General features: G+C 37.9%; 1 protein-coding gene across 3 annotated transcripts in view; it reads left to right on the forward strand.

Moving 5' to 3' along the window:
• PACRG (parkin coregulated) overlaps window positions 1–16422 on the forward strand; it is a 512311-nt gene that overhangs the window by 297761 nt on the left and 198128 nt on the right. For 2 of the 3 annotated variants that reach the window (XM_082730758.1, XM_082730760.1), the window contains exon 4: window positions 13516–13665. The exons of the other annotated variant lie outside the window; for it this stretch is intronic. In XM_082730758.1, the coding sequence (XP_082586884.1) occupies window positions 13516–13665 (150 nt within the window). The remainder of the gene's footprint in view (window positions 1–13515; window positions 13666–16422) is intronic. 3 annotated transcript variants of the gene reach the window in all.

Genomic DNA, 16422 nt, shown 5'->3' on the forward strand with positions numbered 1-16422 from the left:
TAAGAATTTTACCAACAGTAAATTCCAGACAACAGTGAGCATTGGAAGAGAACCACCTTGGGTACGTTTCATCCCATTCACATGAGTAGAAGACCTGATGTACGTAACTGCGTGAACATTTGTGGGAAAAAAAAAAAAAAGAACTTATAAGTTAAATGCCCACCTGTCTCACACAAGAAGCAACTGAGACTGTGCTCCAGCTCTCAGGAGGGAAAGCCAAGTTAAGGACCCCGAAATAAGGATGTCCTAGTGTGAAAAGCAGTTGATATTAAAAGCCACTAAATCTAGAGTTAAATTTAAAGAGTTGATGGAAAAGAGTTTCAAAACTGCATGAAATCTCTAGTAATTATTTTGGAGTATTATATCTAAAAATCCAAGGAAATTGAGTATAAGCCTTCTAAATCATGGAAAAGATCAAAGTAGTTAAAACAGAGCCTATACATTAAAAAGACAAAAACTGGGCAGACAGTAAGGAGGTGCTAAGTGTCAAAAGCATAAAATAAGGTGAAAAACATGAAATCAAATATATTATTTGTGAAAATTAACTTTCAATTTAGCTTGTGGAAAGAAAACTGAATATAAACTCTATATAATACTAAATAGTACTTGAATAGTTTAAAAATAAATAACATATTAGGATGAATGAGAAAAAAGGAGGAATAGTTATTTTAATTGTAGAAAGGTAGAATTTAATGTAAAAAATCCACATGTAGAGAGGATCAATTTGTCTCGGTAAAAATGTTCTAGGTAAAAATGTAATCATATGAGCCTTGGTTCCTGGAAAAAACACAGCATCATGTTTAAAACAACGAACAGCTACTTAAATTTAATTTAATTTAATTTCTTTGGTATGACCTTCAAGAATTCCTTTCAAGGAATCCTTTCAATCTGGCTGCTGATTGTCTTTGACCTTATCTCTTATTACAGTTGACCCTTGAACAATGCAGAGTTTAGAGACACCAGCCCCTTGCATAGTTGAAAATCTGGGTATAACTTTGACTCCCTTAAAATTTAACTATCATCAGTTTACTGTTGACTAGAAGACTTATTAGTAGCATAAATACTCAATTACCATATATTTTGTATGCTATAAGGATTATATACTATAGTCTTATAATAAAGTAAGCGCAGGAAAAATGTTAAGAAAACTATAAGGAAAAGAAAATATATTTATAGTGCTGTATTGTATTTATTGAAAAATCTGCATATAAGTGGACCCTTGCTGTTAGTGTTGTTCAAAGGTCAACTGTCTCTCCCTTTGTATGCTCTGTTAGCTCTAGCCAAACTAAATGTGCTATAAAATTTCTTTTCTGATTCTGTACCTTTGGTTTCTTTGCAGAATGCCCACTCTCACATTCCCCAGGGCCTCAGTGGTAAGGGACCTTCAAAGCTCAGCTCCAATAGGAATTGTTTCTTGAAGCCTCTTTTGTTTCTTCTCTCCCTGCTTACCCTAATCTCTAGCCTTCTCCCTACCCCACCTTCCCTCTCCCACAGAATCTTATATGTTCCTTTGTTGTGTCACTTAGAACATAATAATGTTAGTAAGTAATATATTCCCAACATCATCTAATGGGATTGCTAGTACATCATCAATTCATCAAAATACAAAATTAATTTGATCGGATGCATAACTACTATTCATAAGAAAATTTATATAGATGTCATAATCAAGTGTGAAGTGGCCATTTGGGCTTGCCACTATAATGTATATCATACAAAAACTATTTTGTAAGAATCCCTGATATGAAACAGCAAATAAAGAGAATAATGACATAATGCTTTCCATCTACTAGAGAAATTATGTGTGTGGTGAAAGTAATTTTTTGTTTATTCATCTTACATTCTCTTTCTGTTTATAAGCAGAAACATACATTTGTGAGATGGTCTTCTAGGAGGCAAGTTGACTCCAGCTGCTAAAGCATTACAGAAATAATCTCTTCTAGTCCCATCCATGTTGCTACAAAAGTTGGGTATTCATCCTTTCTGATGGAGGCATAATACTCCATAGTGTATATGGACCACATCTTCCTTATCCATTCATAGCAACGTGGACGGGACTGGAAGAGATTATGCTGATGCTGAGTGAAATAAGTCAAGCAGAGAGAGTCAAGTATCATATGGTTTCACTTATTTGTGGAGCATAAAAAATAGCATGGAGGACATGGGGAGATGGAGAGGAGAAGGGAGTTGGGGGAAATTGGAAGGGGAGGTGAACCATGAGAGACTATGGACTCTGATAAACAATCTGAGGGGTTTGAAGGGGCAGGGGGTGGGAGGTTGGGGGAGCCTGGTAGTGGGTATTAAGGAGGATAAGTGTTGCATGGAGCATTGGGTGTGGTGCAAAAACAATGAACTCTGTTATGCTAAAAAGAAATTTTAAAAAAAGAATTACAGAAATATCACCGATCTACAAATAGACAGCACATAAGACAGTGGCCTCTTTGGAGAGCTCTAATGAGTTGAGGTCACCCAGCTATAAAGGATAAACATGCAGACACAATGAAAGGGACTTACCATTTAAGTAGCAATAACATTTTAAAAAGCAAGATATTCTTGTTAAAGAACACTCAGTGGAAAAAATATACCAAGTAAAGATAAAGCATGAGAATCCATATCTCAATATAAAAAATTGTTCTGAGAATTCTGTTTAATTAGAAAAGAGCATGTACAACTGAAATGCATTACTCTTTGTGATCTAATAACTTTACTTAAATACCTTGAAATTATCCAGGCAAATTATTTTTAAAGTGATAATTATAACTATAAAAGAGTAATGATGTTTAACAAAAAATTAAATACCTAATTCTGAAAATATGGGAAAGAGATGTATTAGGATTATTTTGATTACTAAATCAAAAAAAATATTCAAATTGTTAGTCAGGTTTGCTTGATGATTCCTGTAACTGAACAATCCAGAGATGGATCTCATTTCAAGCACGGTGTAATCTGGTGGCTCACCACTGTCATTCTCTGTTCTGTTTTATGCAAGGTGTCTTAAAGCTGGCTCCCTTCTTGGCTTCTGAATGTTCCAAATAGGTCCAGGGACTACATGCTTACTTGCTTACTTATGTATATCTGTAAGAAGGAAAAAGTGTCATTGTCCCTGAATTTATTATACCATATGCCAGTCTTGAACTGTGATCAGGGTGATGGAACACACTGGCCAGATTAACCTAGGTCATGCAATGATAGTACAGGTTAAAGGAAAGGAGAAGTTAGTTTCCCTAAATAACATGAATTCTGTCCGAGACATTTACACCAAACATCTAACAGCTCCCCAGCATTTCTATTATGCAATTCTGTGGAAGCCTGGGACTAACTTTGCCAATGGGCTGTGAATAGAAGAGGTGTGTGTCCTTCCAAACTAAGCTGTTCAGAGCCAATGCACTGTCCTCCTCCTCTCTCTTCTCCCCACCCTGTGTTAACCTGAGTTGGATGTCTACCATGAATGTGAAATGGTCCTTTTCTGAGTGAAGCCAATGAGACATTAGGGTTAATCTTACTATAGCAAACCTAGGCTATACTGACCAATTCAGATTCCCAAATGAGAACCCACAGCAATCAAGAAAAATGAAATATGGCATCTTATAGCTTAAAATATAATGAAGAAGTCCCCTCCATCTTGTGATCTTTCAGCAGCTGATGCTAAAGACCACCTCTCTGTCCTTTTTGAGAATTAATGTGGCCACTGGAAAGGGGCCTGGTCTTTGCTTCTACCGTACACTCTACCACTTTGGGCAAATTAGTCCAACGCTTCGAGCTCAAGAGATGAGTCTGCATCTCCAGAATAATGAAATTAATCATATCTCAGAGAGTTGTGATTGTTACATGAGTACATGTGTGGAAATGCCCGGGCCAGTGAGAAGCAGGCTCTTAACAATTGGTGAGTGCCGTGTTGAAGATGAGCGGTTGTAGTCAGGTGGGATTATAAAGTCCGGTTGTCTGATGATTGCTGCTCTTCTTTCCTCTCTACCCATTTCTCTCACACTATCTGTTAACCCTACTGCCCTTGTTTCTCCATTTAAAAAATCCTACCATGAAACTAGTGTCACGCTACAAGAATTCCTGTCCAGAAATAAGTGTTAAGGAGGTGCAAGGACAACAGGCAGGGGTTGGCCAACCCCAGAAACATTTGAATAGTTAGCTCGTTGCTTACCAGAGAAAGGATTCCTTCTGGGCCTAGGATCTGGGGTAGAAATCAGGTGCAGCCCTTTCTGAATAGGGAAAATGAGTCAGAGAGATGCAAAACAAAGATGAGTGCTACAAGAGGGAATGGGAATGGAACATATAGCTGTCTGTGCCAAAAACACAGCTGAATAAAACGGGTAAAGACCTAAAAATAGCAAATTACATTCTCAAACCAAATTCACTGTGTATTGGCTGTCCATTTACCATTATCTAATAAGCAAAGTTCATCAATTTTCTAGTACAGTGTGATGGTTAAGAGCAGAGTCTAAAGTCAGACTATTTGGTCAAAATCCTAACTCTACCACTTACCAGCTCTCAGACAAGTTAACCACTTGGAGGTTCAGTTTATAAAATTGGCAGAAGAATGGCACCCAACCTATAGGTTTTTACAGTGATTAAATGAGCTAATACATTTTAAGCCCTTAGCAGAGCACACAGTGTAAGCGTCATAAATGTTATTATCACCATCATAACCATTCTCTGTCTTGATTAGGGCAACAGTTTTTAGTCACCAAAGCTAAAACTTCATCTGGCAATCTTAATCCTTCCCCACAAGGGCTGAGTTCTAGTCAGGGAATAGTGCTACTACAGAGTGTTGCTTACTTTCTCAGAAGATGCCAGAAAACTCAGCTCCATCACAATGACTCATTCCTTAAGAGCAAGCTGCTTAAGCTCGGGACCTAGCAGATGTGTAGTCTGATTGCCCAGAGTCCACGATAGAGTCTGTGTTTGCTCTGCAGCTCTGAACATTTCTCCTGAACGTGAAATGGCTCCATTTCCACCAAGACTGGGTGAGACGTTGGGAGGAAGTAGAGTCTAACCACCCTGAGCATAGGCCTTGAGCTCACGCAAACCAGACCCCAGCCTGCCATTAACTAGCTGTGTGGTTTTGGCAAGTGAATTATTTTATTTCTCCCAGGGGATTATAAAACCTATTGCCCAGAGATGAAGTAAGGATTAACCGACCACATGAGTAGAATGATTAGCACAGTGCCAAGTCAAATTGGTAATAATAGCAAATCACCATTTTTACCTTCTTGGTGTTCCGTCATGGTCATATCTCTACAGACTTCCTAGCTTTGGGCCATTGAAAAATTAATAGATTTGGATTCTATAATTCTCATCACAGTTACAATACAAATGTTAGATGGAAAATTGATTAGATCAAGTAGAGACCTCAGTGGTACTGTAGTAGGACCAAATCATCAGGGCATATCTCTTGGATTTAGTTGTTCACCCGGGAGAAAAAAAGGCTAACTCTTCAGCCGTTTCTGTGCCTTGCTTACAAGGGAGGTCTTGCCAGATGCCTTGCTGATAGAGTCTGTCTATGATCTCCTTTATGAGTAAACTTAACAGAATACATGAAGAACTCACCCTGGCTCGTAATAATCACCGCAATTTTCTTGGGAGTTCTCAGATAACTTGCTTAAATAATCCATTCCAAAATTGTACCAAATACTGATGCCAAACCTAGTAGTAAGCAGTTCTTCAGACTCCTGCTTTGGGGTGGAAGTGGAGCTCCTTCTTAGAAATGGATATACTAATCCACCTTCTGTTCAGTGCCCCAACTTCCTGGTTTTGTGAAAAGCCTATATACATTGTGGTCTTCTTTATAGTCTACTACTTCCACTGTCTCAAAGCTGGGGCAAATTTAGAAAGCTTTCCTCAACCAGAGGAAGAAATGTAACTGCAATTCTTAGATGTAGTGCCTGCTTGCCACAGCAGACTGTGACTGATTTGGTCTTATTCTGGGAATGAGGTCAGGGATGGCCAGCTCCTTGCTTTGGTCCTCAACCCACCTGCGGCCCACTCCTTTGGGCTGAACTGAACCAGCAGGCAGTCTAGGGACCAGGGAGCAAGGTGCGAAAAGACAAACCCTGACAGTTTCCTGACAAAACAGAGTATGAGTAAGTTTACTCTTCATTACTCTCAGAGATGTTCGTGATGTATGGAAGTGTGCAAAGGCCCAAACTGAGCTGCAAAAAGAGCAGGCGTGTGTGGGTTACATTGTTACTCAGGTTCCTTTATGTCTACAAAGTTGTGAGTGTAACATTCTTCATGCTAGGGACTCCATCGTTGAGACCATTTTGGTAATGAATACTTCCACTTATTAAAAAAATTATCATGTATCTGTCTTTATTTTTTTAAAGATTTTATTTATTTATTTGACAGAGAGAAATTACAAGTACACTGAGAGGCAGGCAGAGAGAGAGAAGGAAGCAGGCTCCCTGCTGAGCAGAGAGCCCGATGTGGGACTCGATCCCAGGACCCTGAGATCATGACCTGAGCCGAAGGCAGCGGCTTAACCCACTGAGCCACCCAGGCGCCCCATGTATCTATCTTTAAAACCAAGTACATAAGGGAAAGAAAAGCCAAACACTTACCAAATGCTAACTTGTGTTCTATGGTTCTAAAGTCAGAATACATTCTTGTCAATTGAGAAAATGTAAAAATTAACTACTTCTCATAACAAGCTTTGATAGATCCCAGGACCCTGAGATCATGACCTGGACCAAAGGCAGAGACTTTAACCCACTGAGCCACCCAGGCGCCCAAGCATTTTTTTATAAAGATAGTTCCCTTCTGTATGGGATAAGAGAAAAATTGATGCTTTTATTTTAACATAACGCTTACTGGAAAACAATGAACTAAAGACAAAATTGTAGCCTTTATCATAGGTTTCCTGGTTGCCCATAATAGCTGAGCTAAGTCTCTGATGCTTTAATTGCCCAAGAATATGAGAACTCGGCCATATCACACTTATTTAGCTGCTGAATTCTGTTTGGGAAAAGAAAAATTTCTACAATTTTAAAACCAACATTTAGTTTGAAAACATATTGTGACTTTATTATACTATGTAAATTCATGAATTACATGATTAACACCCCTGACCAATAAAATTTATGTCCATTTCAATCTAATTTAACTAATATATTAGGCCAAACATCTTAAGTATTTATAAAATATTGTAACTTTTAAAAAATACCTAAGATACATCATGAAGACATCTATAATGGCAAATTCTTGGAGACAGCAAGTAGATGGGAGGGTACCGGGGGCTGTTTTGGGTCATGAAAAAGTTCTGGAAATAGATAGTGGTGATGGTTGCACAGCACTGTGAATGTAATTCATGTCACGAAATTGCACACTTGCAAATGATCAAATGAAATATTATACATATTTTATACAATAAAAGTAATCATCTAAGACATCTAAATAAGAATGACTCAGAAGCTAAAATATCCACTCTCAGCATTGTTATACTGTATTTTCTGTATTATACTGAATTTAGAAATTCTGGCCTCTGACATATGACCTAAAATAAGTACTAGAAAGTTAAGATCAATTTAACAATGTTTGTGATAATATAATTACTTATAGAAACTCACTTAATTCTCTCAAAAACAATAGAGCCAGTAAGAGAATTAAGTAAGGGGATGCCTGGGTGGCTCAGTGGGTTAAGCCGCTGCCTTCAGCTCAGGTCATGATCTCAGGGTCCTGGGATAAAGCCCGGCATCGGGCTCTGTGCTCAGCAGGCAGCCTGCTTCCCCCTCTCTCTCTGTCTGCCTCTCTGCCTGCTTGTGATCTCTCTCTCTGTCAAATAAATAAATAAAAGCTTTAAAAAAAGAGAGAGAATTAAGTAAGTTCGCCAGTAAATAAATATATAAAATAATATGTTTTTAAGTATACGTTATCAAGAATTTTTAGAATGCTTATTGCGATAAAATGGCTTTAGACAAGTAGTATCAAAGTATAAAATTCCTTTGAGTAAACCTAACAAATTATGCAGAATCTAAATGAAAAATAATAGCTTTCCTGAGGAGCTTAAAGATGACAAGGAAAATTGAAGAGATGCAGGTTTCTAATGGAAAGATTCCGTAATAAAGATGTAAATTTCCCCCCAAGTAGTCTCTAAATTTATTGAAATTTTTATCAGTCTCAAGCACATATTTTAAGCTGTCCAAATTATTTTAAAGTTTGTCTCAAGATATAAGTGGTTAAGAATAATCAAGAAAATACAGAGAAAGCATAGAGAGTTCTATATTCCACAAAGTTAAAATATACAAAGTCATGATCATGAAGAATAATATTTTTAGGTAAATATGCTGAATATTTTTTAAACAGTATAAAAATATGCTTTTTTATTGGAATAAAATCCTACATGTGTGTATGTATGCCTACAGAAAAGATAGTCTCTGCTTTAGCGGCTGAGTATATAAATTTCTGTTTACATTCTATTCTACAAAAGGAGATCATAGCTTTATAACCTACCTTTTTCCTCACCTGTATCTTATCAACATTTTTCTAAAAATGTATTAAAAATATATTTTTCTTTTTTTTTAAAGACTTTATTTATTTATTTGACAGAGAGAGAGATCACAAGTAGGCAGAGAGGCAGGCAGAGAGAGAGAGAGGGAAGCAGGCTCCCCGCGGGGCTTAATCCCATGACCCTGAGATCATGACCTGAGCCAAAGGCAGAGGCTTTAACCTACTGAGCCACTCAGGCGCCCCAAAAATATATTTTTCTATTAAGTGACTTTGGTAGCTTTGGAATTTTCCATTACATAGGTATACCTGATTGTATTTAATTCATTGTTTTTGGAACATTTAGATTGTTTCTAATTATAAGTAATATTATGGATCACATCCTTCCCTATCACTCTTTCTGCACAGGCGCATACTTCCTTAGACTAAATGCCTAGAAGTGAAATTGCTGGGTCAAATACTATGCACATACAGTGGCGTCCCCACCCACCGCCCCCACACTTTCATCCATGGTTTTGCTTTCCATGGTTCTGTCTCCCATGGTCAACTGCAATTCAGAAGCAGATGATCCTCCTCCAGGCATATGTCAGAAGGTCAGTAGAAGCCTAATGTTATGTCACAATTCCTACACCAGTCCTCGCACTTTATCTCATCACATAGGCATTTTGATCTCTCTCATCACAACAAGAAGGCTGAGTGTAGCTTAGTAAGATGTTTCGAGGAGAGACCACATGCACAAAACTTTTATTACACTCTATTGTTATAATTGCTCTATCAGTTGTAATTGCTAATTTCTTATTACACCTAACTTATAAATTTAACTTTATGATAAGAATGTATGTATAGAAAAAAAAAAACAAGGCATATGTTGGGGTTTGGTACTGATATGATAAGAATTTACTGGTCTTGGAACATATCCCCCATGGATAAGGAGGGGACTACTATATTGCTATAGAAAGATTGTGATGGTTTCTAATATAGTATCTGTGAGAGTGCCTCTCTTCCCTAACCAGCGTCCACAGTGAGTATTACATTTTCAAAAACTTTTTGTTAAATGACATTCAAAGTTATAAAGTAGTGTTATTTTGATTACTAATGAAGCTGAACATTCTGGAATGTTAATTTTTTGTTTTATTAATTTGTGCATTATGTATTCCTATTCCTTGCCCATTTTTAATTAGCAAATTCAATCTTTTATTGGTTTGTGATAACTATTTGTTTATCAAGGATATTAACATTTATAGCATATTTCAAAAATATTTTTTAGACTTTATTGTTTGCTTTTGTATTTTGTTTGGTGTTTCCAGTTTTAAAAGAAGAACTAGAAATATTTCCATTTTCCTGATTCCCAAGTAGTGAATCATATCTGATAGTAGAAAATGTTTACACTTTGCAAAAATTATAGCAATAATGGTTTTTGTGCTTGAGAAAAATCATACATGTAACTTATAACCATTGAAGATGAATAAGTTTTACCACTTTGACTTTAAATTATTTTTTCCTTATTCTCCAGCAATTTCTATATATCTAGAAGCTCTGTCTTGTTGATTATACTTGAAAGAAGTAAGCAGCACAATAGAAATCCAATTTTTCTGAATAGAAAGGTCCCACTGGCTGATTTATAATGTCAGTAGATATCTCATGTTAGACCCTTCTTAAAATCTTAAATCTTGAGTTCAAAGTCCTCACTTATGTCTTGACAATAGCTTTCGGGCCCATCAAGACAATAATAAACACGTTCCTGCTCTTTTAAGCTACAGAATCATATTCTTTATATCTGTTAACATACTTCTTCAAAGGAAAAGAACCTTTTTTCAAAAAAAAAAAAAAACCTCCCTTTTTTATTTAACTCCATTGGGATGGTAAGAACAAAAAGACTTCCACCTTAATGGTATATCTTAATTCCTCAAGAATGAGGAAGAAAAAGAGAGGAACTGAAGTGGAAAGGGGCAATATAAAAAAACCCCTCCTGGATGAAGTTAAGGGGCTTTTAGAGTGCATAACCTGCCTTTATTTCACAGAGACTGCAGAGGTTTTTGAGCTATTCCTTGGTCATTTAGGAGGACTCAGAGTTCCATTTTCGATGCCGTTAAGAAGAATGGTTCACACATTTTACTTGTCAGTCATTGTCAATCCAATAGCATTTATCACAAACATGTTAATTCAATCAAGGTTGCAGTGAAATGAAGTAATTATTTCCTGATGGCTGTTATTACCATCCATGGTGAGAGAGATTATTAGTTTATTTCCAAGTAAACATCACCTCTACAGACAGGCATAAACCTAATCAACAAAAGTTTGATGTCATTATTACTCATAGATATAAAAAATTTACCTCTAAGTCAATATATTCTCTGTGGCATACTCGAACATTGGTAGTAAATGAGCATAATCTAGGCTGTTTTATTGCAAACTTTGGTATGCATATTCTAAAAAAAAATAAATAAATAAACTGAAAAAGCCAGTATTCTGTAGCCACTTTGGCTATGAAAATCTTTCCTGCCATTGTCACGTGGGCTCCGCACAATGATACAACTATTTAGAAGACTGTTTCTGTGCTACCTGGAGTTTCGTTCCCGCATTGCTAAGTAGAACTTTTACCCCAGGAGCTGCAGTCAACCTTGTAGAAGGAAGACTCTTGTCTAAGAGGAGACAGGCTCCAGCATACTGTTCCCTCTCCCGGAATAGTCTTCATCTAAGGAACAGCTACTCATCCCTTGAGTCTGTCCTGTGTCTGGGAGCCTTCTTTACTCTCTCCGCTGGGCTTAGGTGACCCTTTGGTTTGCTCTTTAACTACCCTATCAGTCTTATGAATATTCATCAAACTTGTAGTATTTGTTCACTATCTTCTTCCGGACTATATGGTGAGCCCCAAGGGGATGAGTGGCGTATCTGTCTTCTTCACTCTCCTACTCCAGTTCCTAAAAGAGTGACTGGCACATACACATTCTCAGCAAATATTTGATGAGTGAGGATTAAGTAAATGAATACATGTCAAGTGCTCTGCTTCGTTTCTGGAATATGAGGGTACTCCACACACATGGGTACTCGTGCAGGAGCTATCACACAGCTCTGTGTACTTCTGAGCCCTAAACATGTTTAGCTTCATTGGTAGAGGTTTTAAGAGTGTCTCTGCCCATAATCCTCACAGCAACATTTCTGCGGGCTCCCAAGTTCTCTTTTGTTAAACCGAGCTGGGTCAAGAGGCGGGGTCAGTACCTGGTCGCCTGAAAAAACGAAACGAGTTTTACACTGGATCAAAAGAGGAAAAGAGCCCCCACTCCGGTCTGTGAGATGCTACACCTGCCCATTTCCCTTCCCACCTTCCCATGGTATTCTGACGCTTGGCTTTTGGATGACTTACTACTACAACGCTTCGGCTAACTTATAGCCTTCCATTTCTAGTTGTTTTCAGAGTCTGGTCCGGCCTGCAGTGTGTCTAAATGCTGTGGTAATGAGCCATTGTACAACCGAGAACCATAGTTGTATTCAGATTGGTTCCCTGAGGTAAAGTGGAGCCACCTCCACTCATCACATTTGTGTTTATAGACGGTCCTCAACTTAAAATGGTCTCATGTAGGATCTTTCAACTTTAAGATGGTGTGAAAGCCATATGCATTCAATAGAAACTGAACTTTGAATTTTGAATTTTGATCTCTTTCTGGGCTAGCAATATGTGGTAGAATATTCTCTCATGGTGCTGGGGGTGGCAACGAGCTGCAATTTCCAGTCAGCCACGCAGGGATGAACAACAGAGGCGCTCACGATTCTGTACCCATACAACCATTCTGGTTTGCACTTTCAGTGGAGTATGCAATAAATACATGAGATATTCAACAATTTTGACCAGAGCCTGGGAATCTGGTCGAATCATTACTAATAAGGGGAATGTAGGAAAAATATAAAGCTTATGGAGGAAACCTATCTTTGGAACACACTGAATTTGAGGTGCTGGAAGATCCCAGCTATTGAAAATGTGAGCTAGGGTTCAAGAATCATGTTAGGACTGCATCACATATATTGACCAGGGTGCCATCCCTTTGGTGGCCTGGCTCCCTTTGTCTTTCCATACATGACACATAGTTTAATCCCAGCCAGTCTTTTCTTTAGAAGATGGAATATCTTACAAATAAGAGCCTTTGACTTTCTCTTAGAATAGTCTGGGGGCATCACCATTTGTCACCATCTCTGACGTTCTATGATAGATGCTTTCTATAGCCCTTCTATTTAAATGTTGGAACTTTTAGTCATTTTAGAAGGTAAATAATACATTCTCATGATTGGGGAAACTGAGACCGCGTAGGGGAGTGAGCCGGTTCATACAGCTAATTACCAGAGTCCTGGTCCCTAGACCTCTGCTTCCCCTGCTGGGACCAATGGTACCTTTCAGACCCAGCAAGCAACGGGACAGCCAGGTAACCCGCTGCTTCCCACCCTGCCTCCGCAGTGTAGCTTGTTCCTGTGCATTCAGAATTATTCTTTAAAACCACTTTGGATCTCTTACTGTTGATTCCTTCTAAAGTCCTGAGCTTTAGGACTTTTCTTTCCAGCTTTCTTGAGAGTCTAAATACAGTCACTTTATGTTCACTTCTACCAGGAACTTTGCTGGTGTTCGTTATAGCCTGTGGTTTCTACGCGCACACACACCACGCCCAGTTCTCCCTTCCCAAATAAATGTTTGTTTCCTGGCAATGGTTTTAAGGATCACATAAGTCGTTAACTGGAAAGGATTGTTGCACAGAAATTTGTCTTTATGTCGGCCTTCATGGGGTCCTCTCACCCCAGGGACACCAACGGACCCTCTCCATAACCGGCCTCTGCCGTGAAGGATGATGAGAAGCTTTCTTAGGGTTGGTGAGGGAATGGGCATGAGCTGGAAGAATGAACAATGCACAAACCAGGTCTTGCTTTTAACATTCAACACTACAGTGCATCATTCAAAACTATTATAATAAAAGTTCATCCAAGTAACCGAGTACAGTTCAATTAAATGGCCTCTGCCTTACCCTTGTAGAAATTAATGCTTTTTATTTTCGGTTTGTTCCTTGTTCTACCTTGAAGATGCCTTGAACCTTCGAAACCGGCAGGTTATCTGCGTCACCCTTAAAGTCCTCCAGCATCTGGTGGTGTCCGCTGAGATGGTGGGTGAAGCTTTGGTGCCGTATTACCGGCAGATTCTCCCCATCCTGAACATCTTTAAGAATATGAATGGTGAGTGATCCCAGGAGTCGAATGCCTTGGGAGCCCTAAGAAAAGGGAGCGGTTTGGAGTCGAGTTAATTCGCAACACATGTAGGATCTATGATTGCTTATAAAACCAGGATACATGTGGAGATCTAAATAGTGTAACCCCCACCCTACCCTGCCACTCCTCAGAGAAGCAGTAAAATGAACAATTTCATTTATTACTCCTCACACGTACAGCTTACAGCCGCAGTACAGAAGCATTGAAGCAGTTCTGTAATCTCCCAGTAATTAAACTGTAAAGTTTTTGTTAATAGTCTTTTGAATACATTAGTAGGTTTTGAGTTTGTCCTTTCTCTTGGTAGTAATTCTACCTTTTGAGACTGTTAAAATTTTATTAATTGGCTTAAGATGAATTTTTAAGGAGAAAAATAGATAATTTGTAGCTATTTAGTTGATGGTGAGTGCTGATTACAAATATATATGTGTGCTGATGCATTTATTTGTTTTAATTATGCTATAAGCTTTGGAAGCACTAGTGAGCTCAGCTGAATCTGCTTTACCCTAACAAAGGTACTAGCAAGTTGTGGTGATCTCTGGCAGGCAATGGATGTATATTTGTTTATTGGGAGTGTGATTTTCCTTTTATTCCTCTTGAAAAGATGTGATTCTAATTTTCTTTTATGTTGCTACCTTGGAATTTCCATGCTTCTCATATGCACAGCGTAAGTCAACATTTGAAGTTAATTCCCAACAGTCATGTAAATTATCAGTTCAGTGGGACACTGCATGAATTTTGTGTGTGTGTGACATGATCTGCTCATGTATATACAAGAAAAAAAAGGAAACAAAAAAACCTGCGTGTTCCTGCCACATACAACCCCTTTGTTTGGAATCACTATTTTTTAATTCAGAAATCGCTATTAAAAGTCTGGTTAATTAAGCAGACTATTCAGGAAATCATGAAATCCTCAAAAAGTCTTTATCTGTCTTTCAACAGCAGGACCTACTTATATACTTAATATTAAATGTATTTAGTAGAAAGGAATTCACCTGGAGTTATGGAAGCTTAGGAATGCTCATAATAGAGTGAATTAATATCCATCCAAAATACTTGAATGGCAGAAGACTTAATGTGGACATTGAGACAAGTTTCAGGAAACCCAAAACTGGGCCTTATTAAGTGAATCTCCTATGATCTAATAAACTGACAGATTTAGTAACAGCATTTCTACTCTATGGAAAATACTTGTTCAAGAATTTTTGTATTCAGACTTCCTATTTTTACTGTAGAGCAGCGTCAAATAGCCACGGGGCTATAGACTGACTCTACGTGTGCACGTTGTTCCAATATGGCTCATTAAAGAAGCCCTAAGTTCGCTCATTCTGTCTAGACTCCAGTTCACTGGAGAGAGACAGAGATGGCAGAGAGCAAGAGGACAGAAATCGAGAGATGACAGAGAGAGTTACTTTACAAATGGAAGAATTCAGGAGGAGCCACCCCCAGAAAGTCTCAGTTGTAGCTAACATTTTTCAAGTGTGTGATTAGCAAGGGTCTCCTCAATAATCCTCGTGGAAACCTGTGGTAAATGTACCATTGCCATGCCTGTCTTTTCACCATAAAAGCTGTCTTTCTGGAATTCTTCTCACATGTAAACCTGTGCTTCTGTGCTTGACCGCCATGGACCATGAGCTCTAGCACACGTCTCCCCTCCCTTGAGTAAGAGCAGTGGCTCCTACCACCCTGGGCTCATGCTTTCAGTGTCCCACGGTAGAATCTCCAGCTTAAATCTAAGCAATTTTGTATCATATAAAAGAAGAAAAACAGTGATGTTCAAAAGACAATTAGAATCTCCCACATCCTCAAGGAAACCTGCAAAGAAGAGTAAGTTTAGCCACCACCGAGAGATAAATCACTAGATCGTTCAAGAAAAGCAATTGGTTTCTACATCTTTCTCATACTTTTGATTTAATTCTTTAACTCACAGATGTTCACATGCTTAACAAAAGAAGTAATTGGCTCTAGGAATATATCCCTATTTAGATTTTATCAATGTGGGAATTTATAGTTTATACCCTAGCCTTAATTGGTCCCAAACAAGGTTAATTATTTTGGAACATTTCGAAATGCATGCACGAGGAATTCTACATTCAACTGTTTTTCTGCTTAATATCTTTCCGATATTTGAGGGGGAAAAATATTAGCTTCAGCTTCATTTTCTCCTTATCTTAGAAACCTGTCAGTAGAATGCCAGGATGCAGTAAGCTGGATTTCCAGAGGGTCATAACACAAAATTGGAGCATTCCAGCTCTAAAACTTAAAACTATTCTTCAAAGTGGCTATGTTGCCATGGGTTCAGTTATACCAAAAGAAGCATATAACACAGGATTTCCAATTATAATAGTACTTTTACTACAGAAATAATTTAACTTCAGCAGCAGCTTAATAAATCCCATTTTATAATTATAGATATTTATATTCATAGATCATATATACTTATTTATCTGAGCGCATGTCTTTAGAATAGTCATATGTATAAAGAAAATATATTAGAAATATATAGCATGTAACATTCGAAAAAATTCATCTTTAATTTCAACATATTTAAAAGAATTCCACACATTTCTATGTTTCCCCTACTTAACTTTCACATAAGTCAAGGTCCTGTTAAATTCAGTTAAAACGTTTCTTTCAATTCCCACCACAAAATATTTGTTTAGAATGAGACCAGAGATCAATGCCGGAAAGAAAGAATGAATGAGAGACTAGTCCTTCAAAGTAATG

The sequence above is a fragment of the Mustela nivalis genome, assembly GCF_964662115.1.
Source record: "Mustela nivalis genome assembly, chromosome: 5".
Classification (NCBI taxonomy): domain Eukaryota; kingdom Metazoa; phylum Chordata; class Mammalia; order Carnivora; family Mustelidae; genus Mustela; species Mustela nivalis.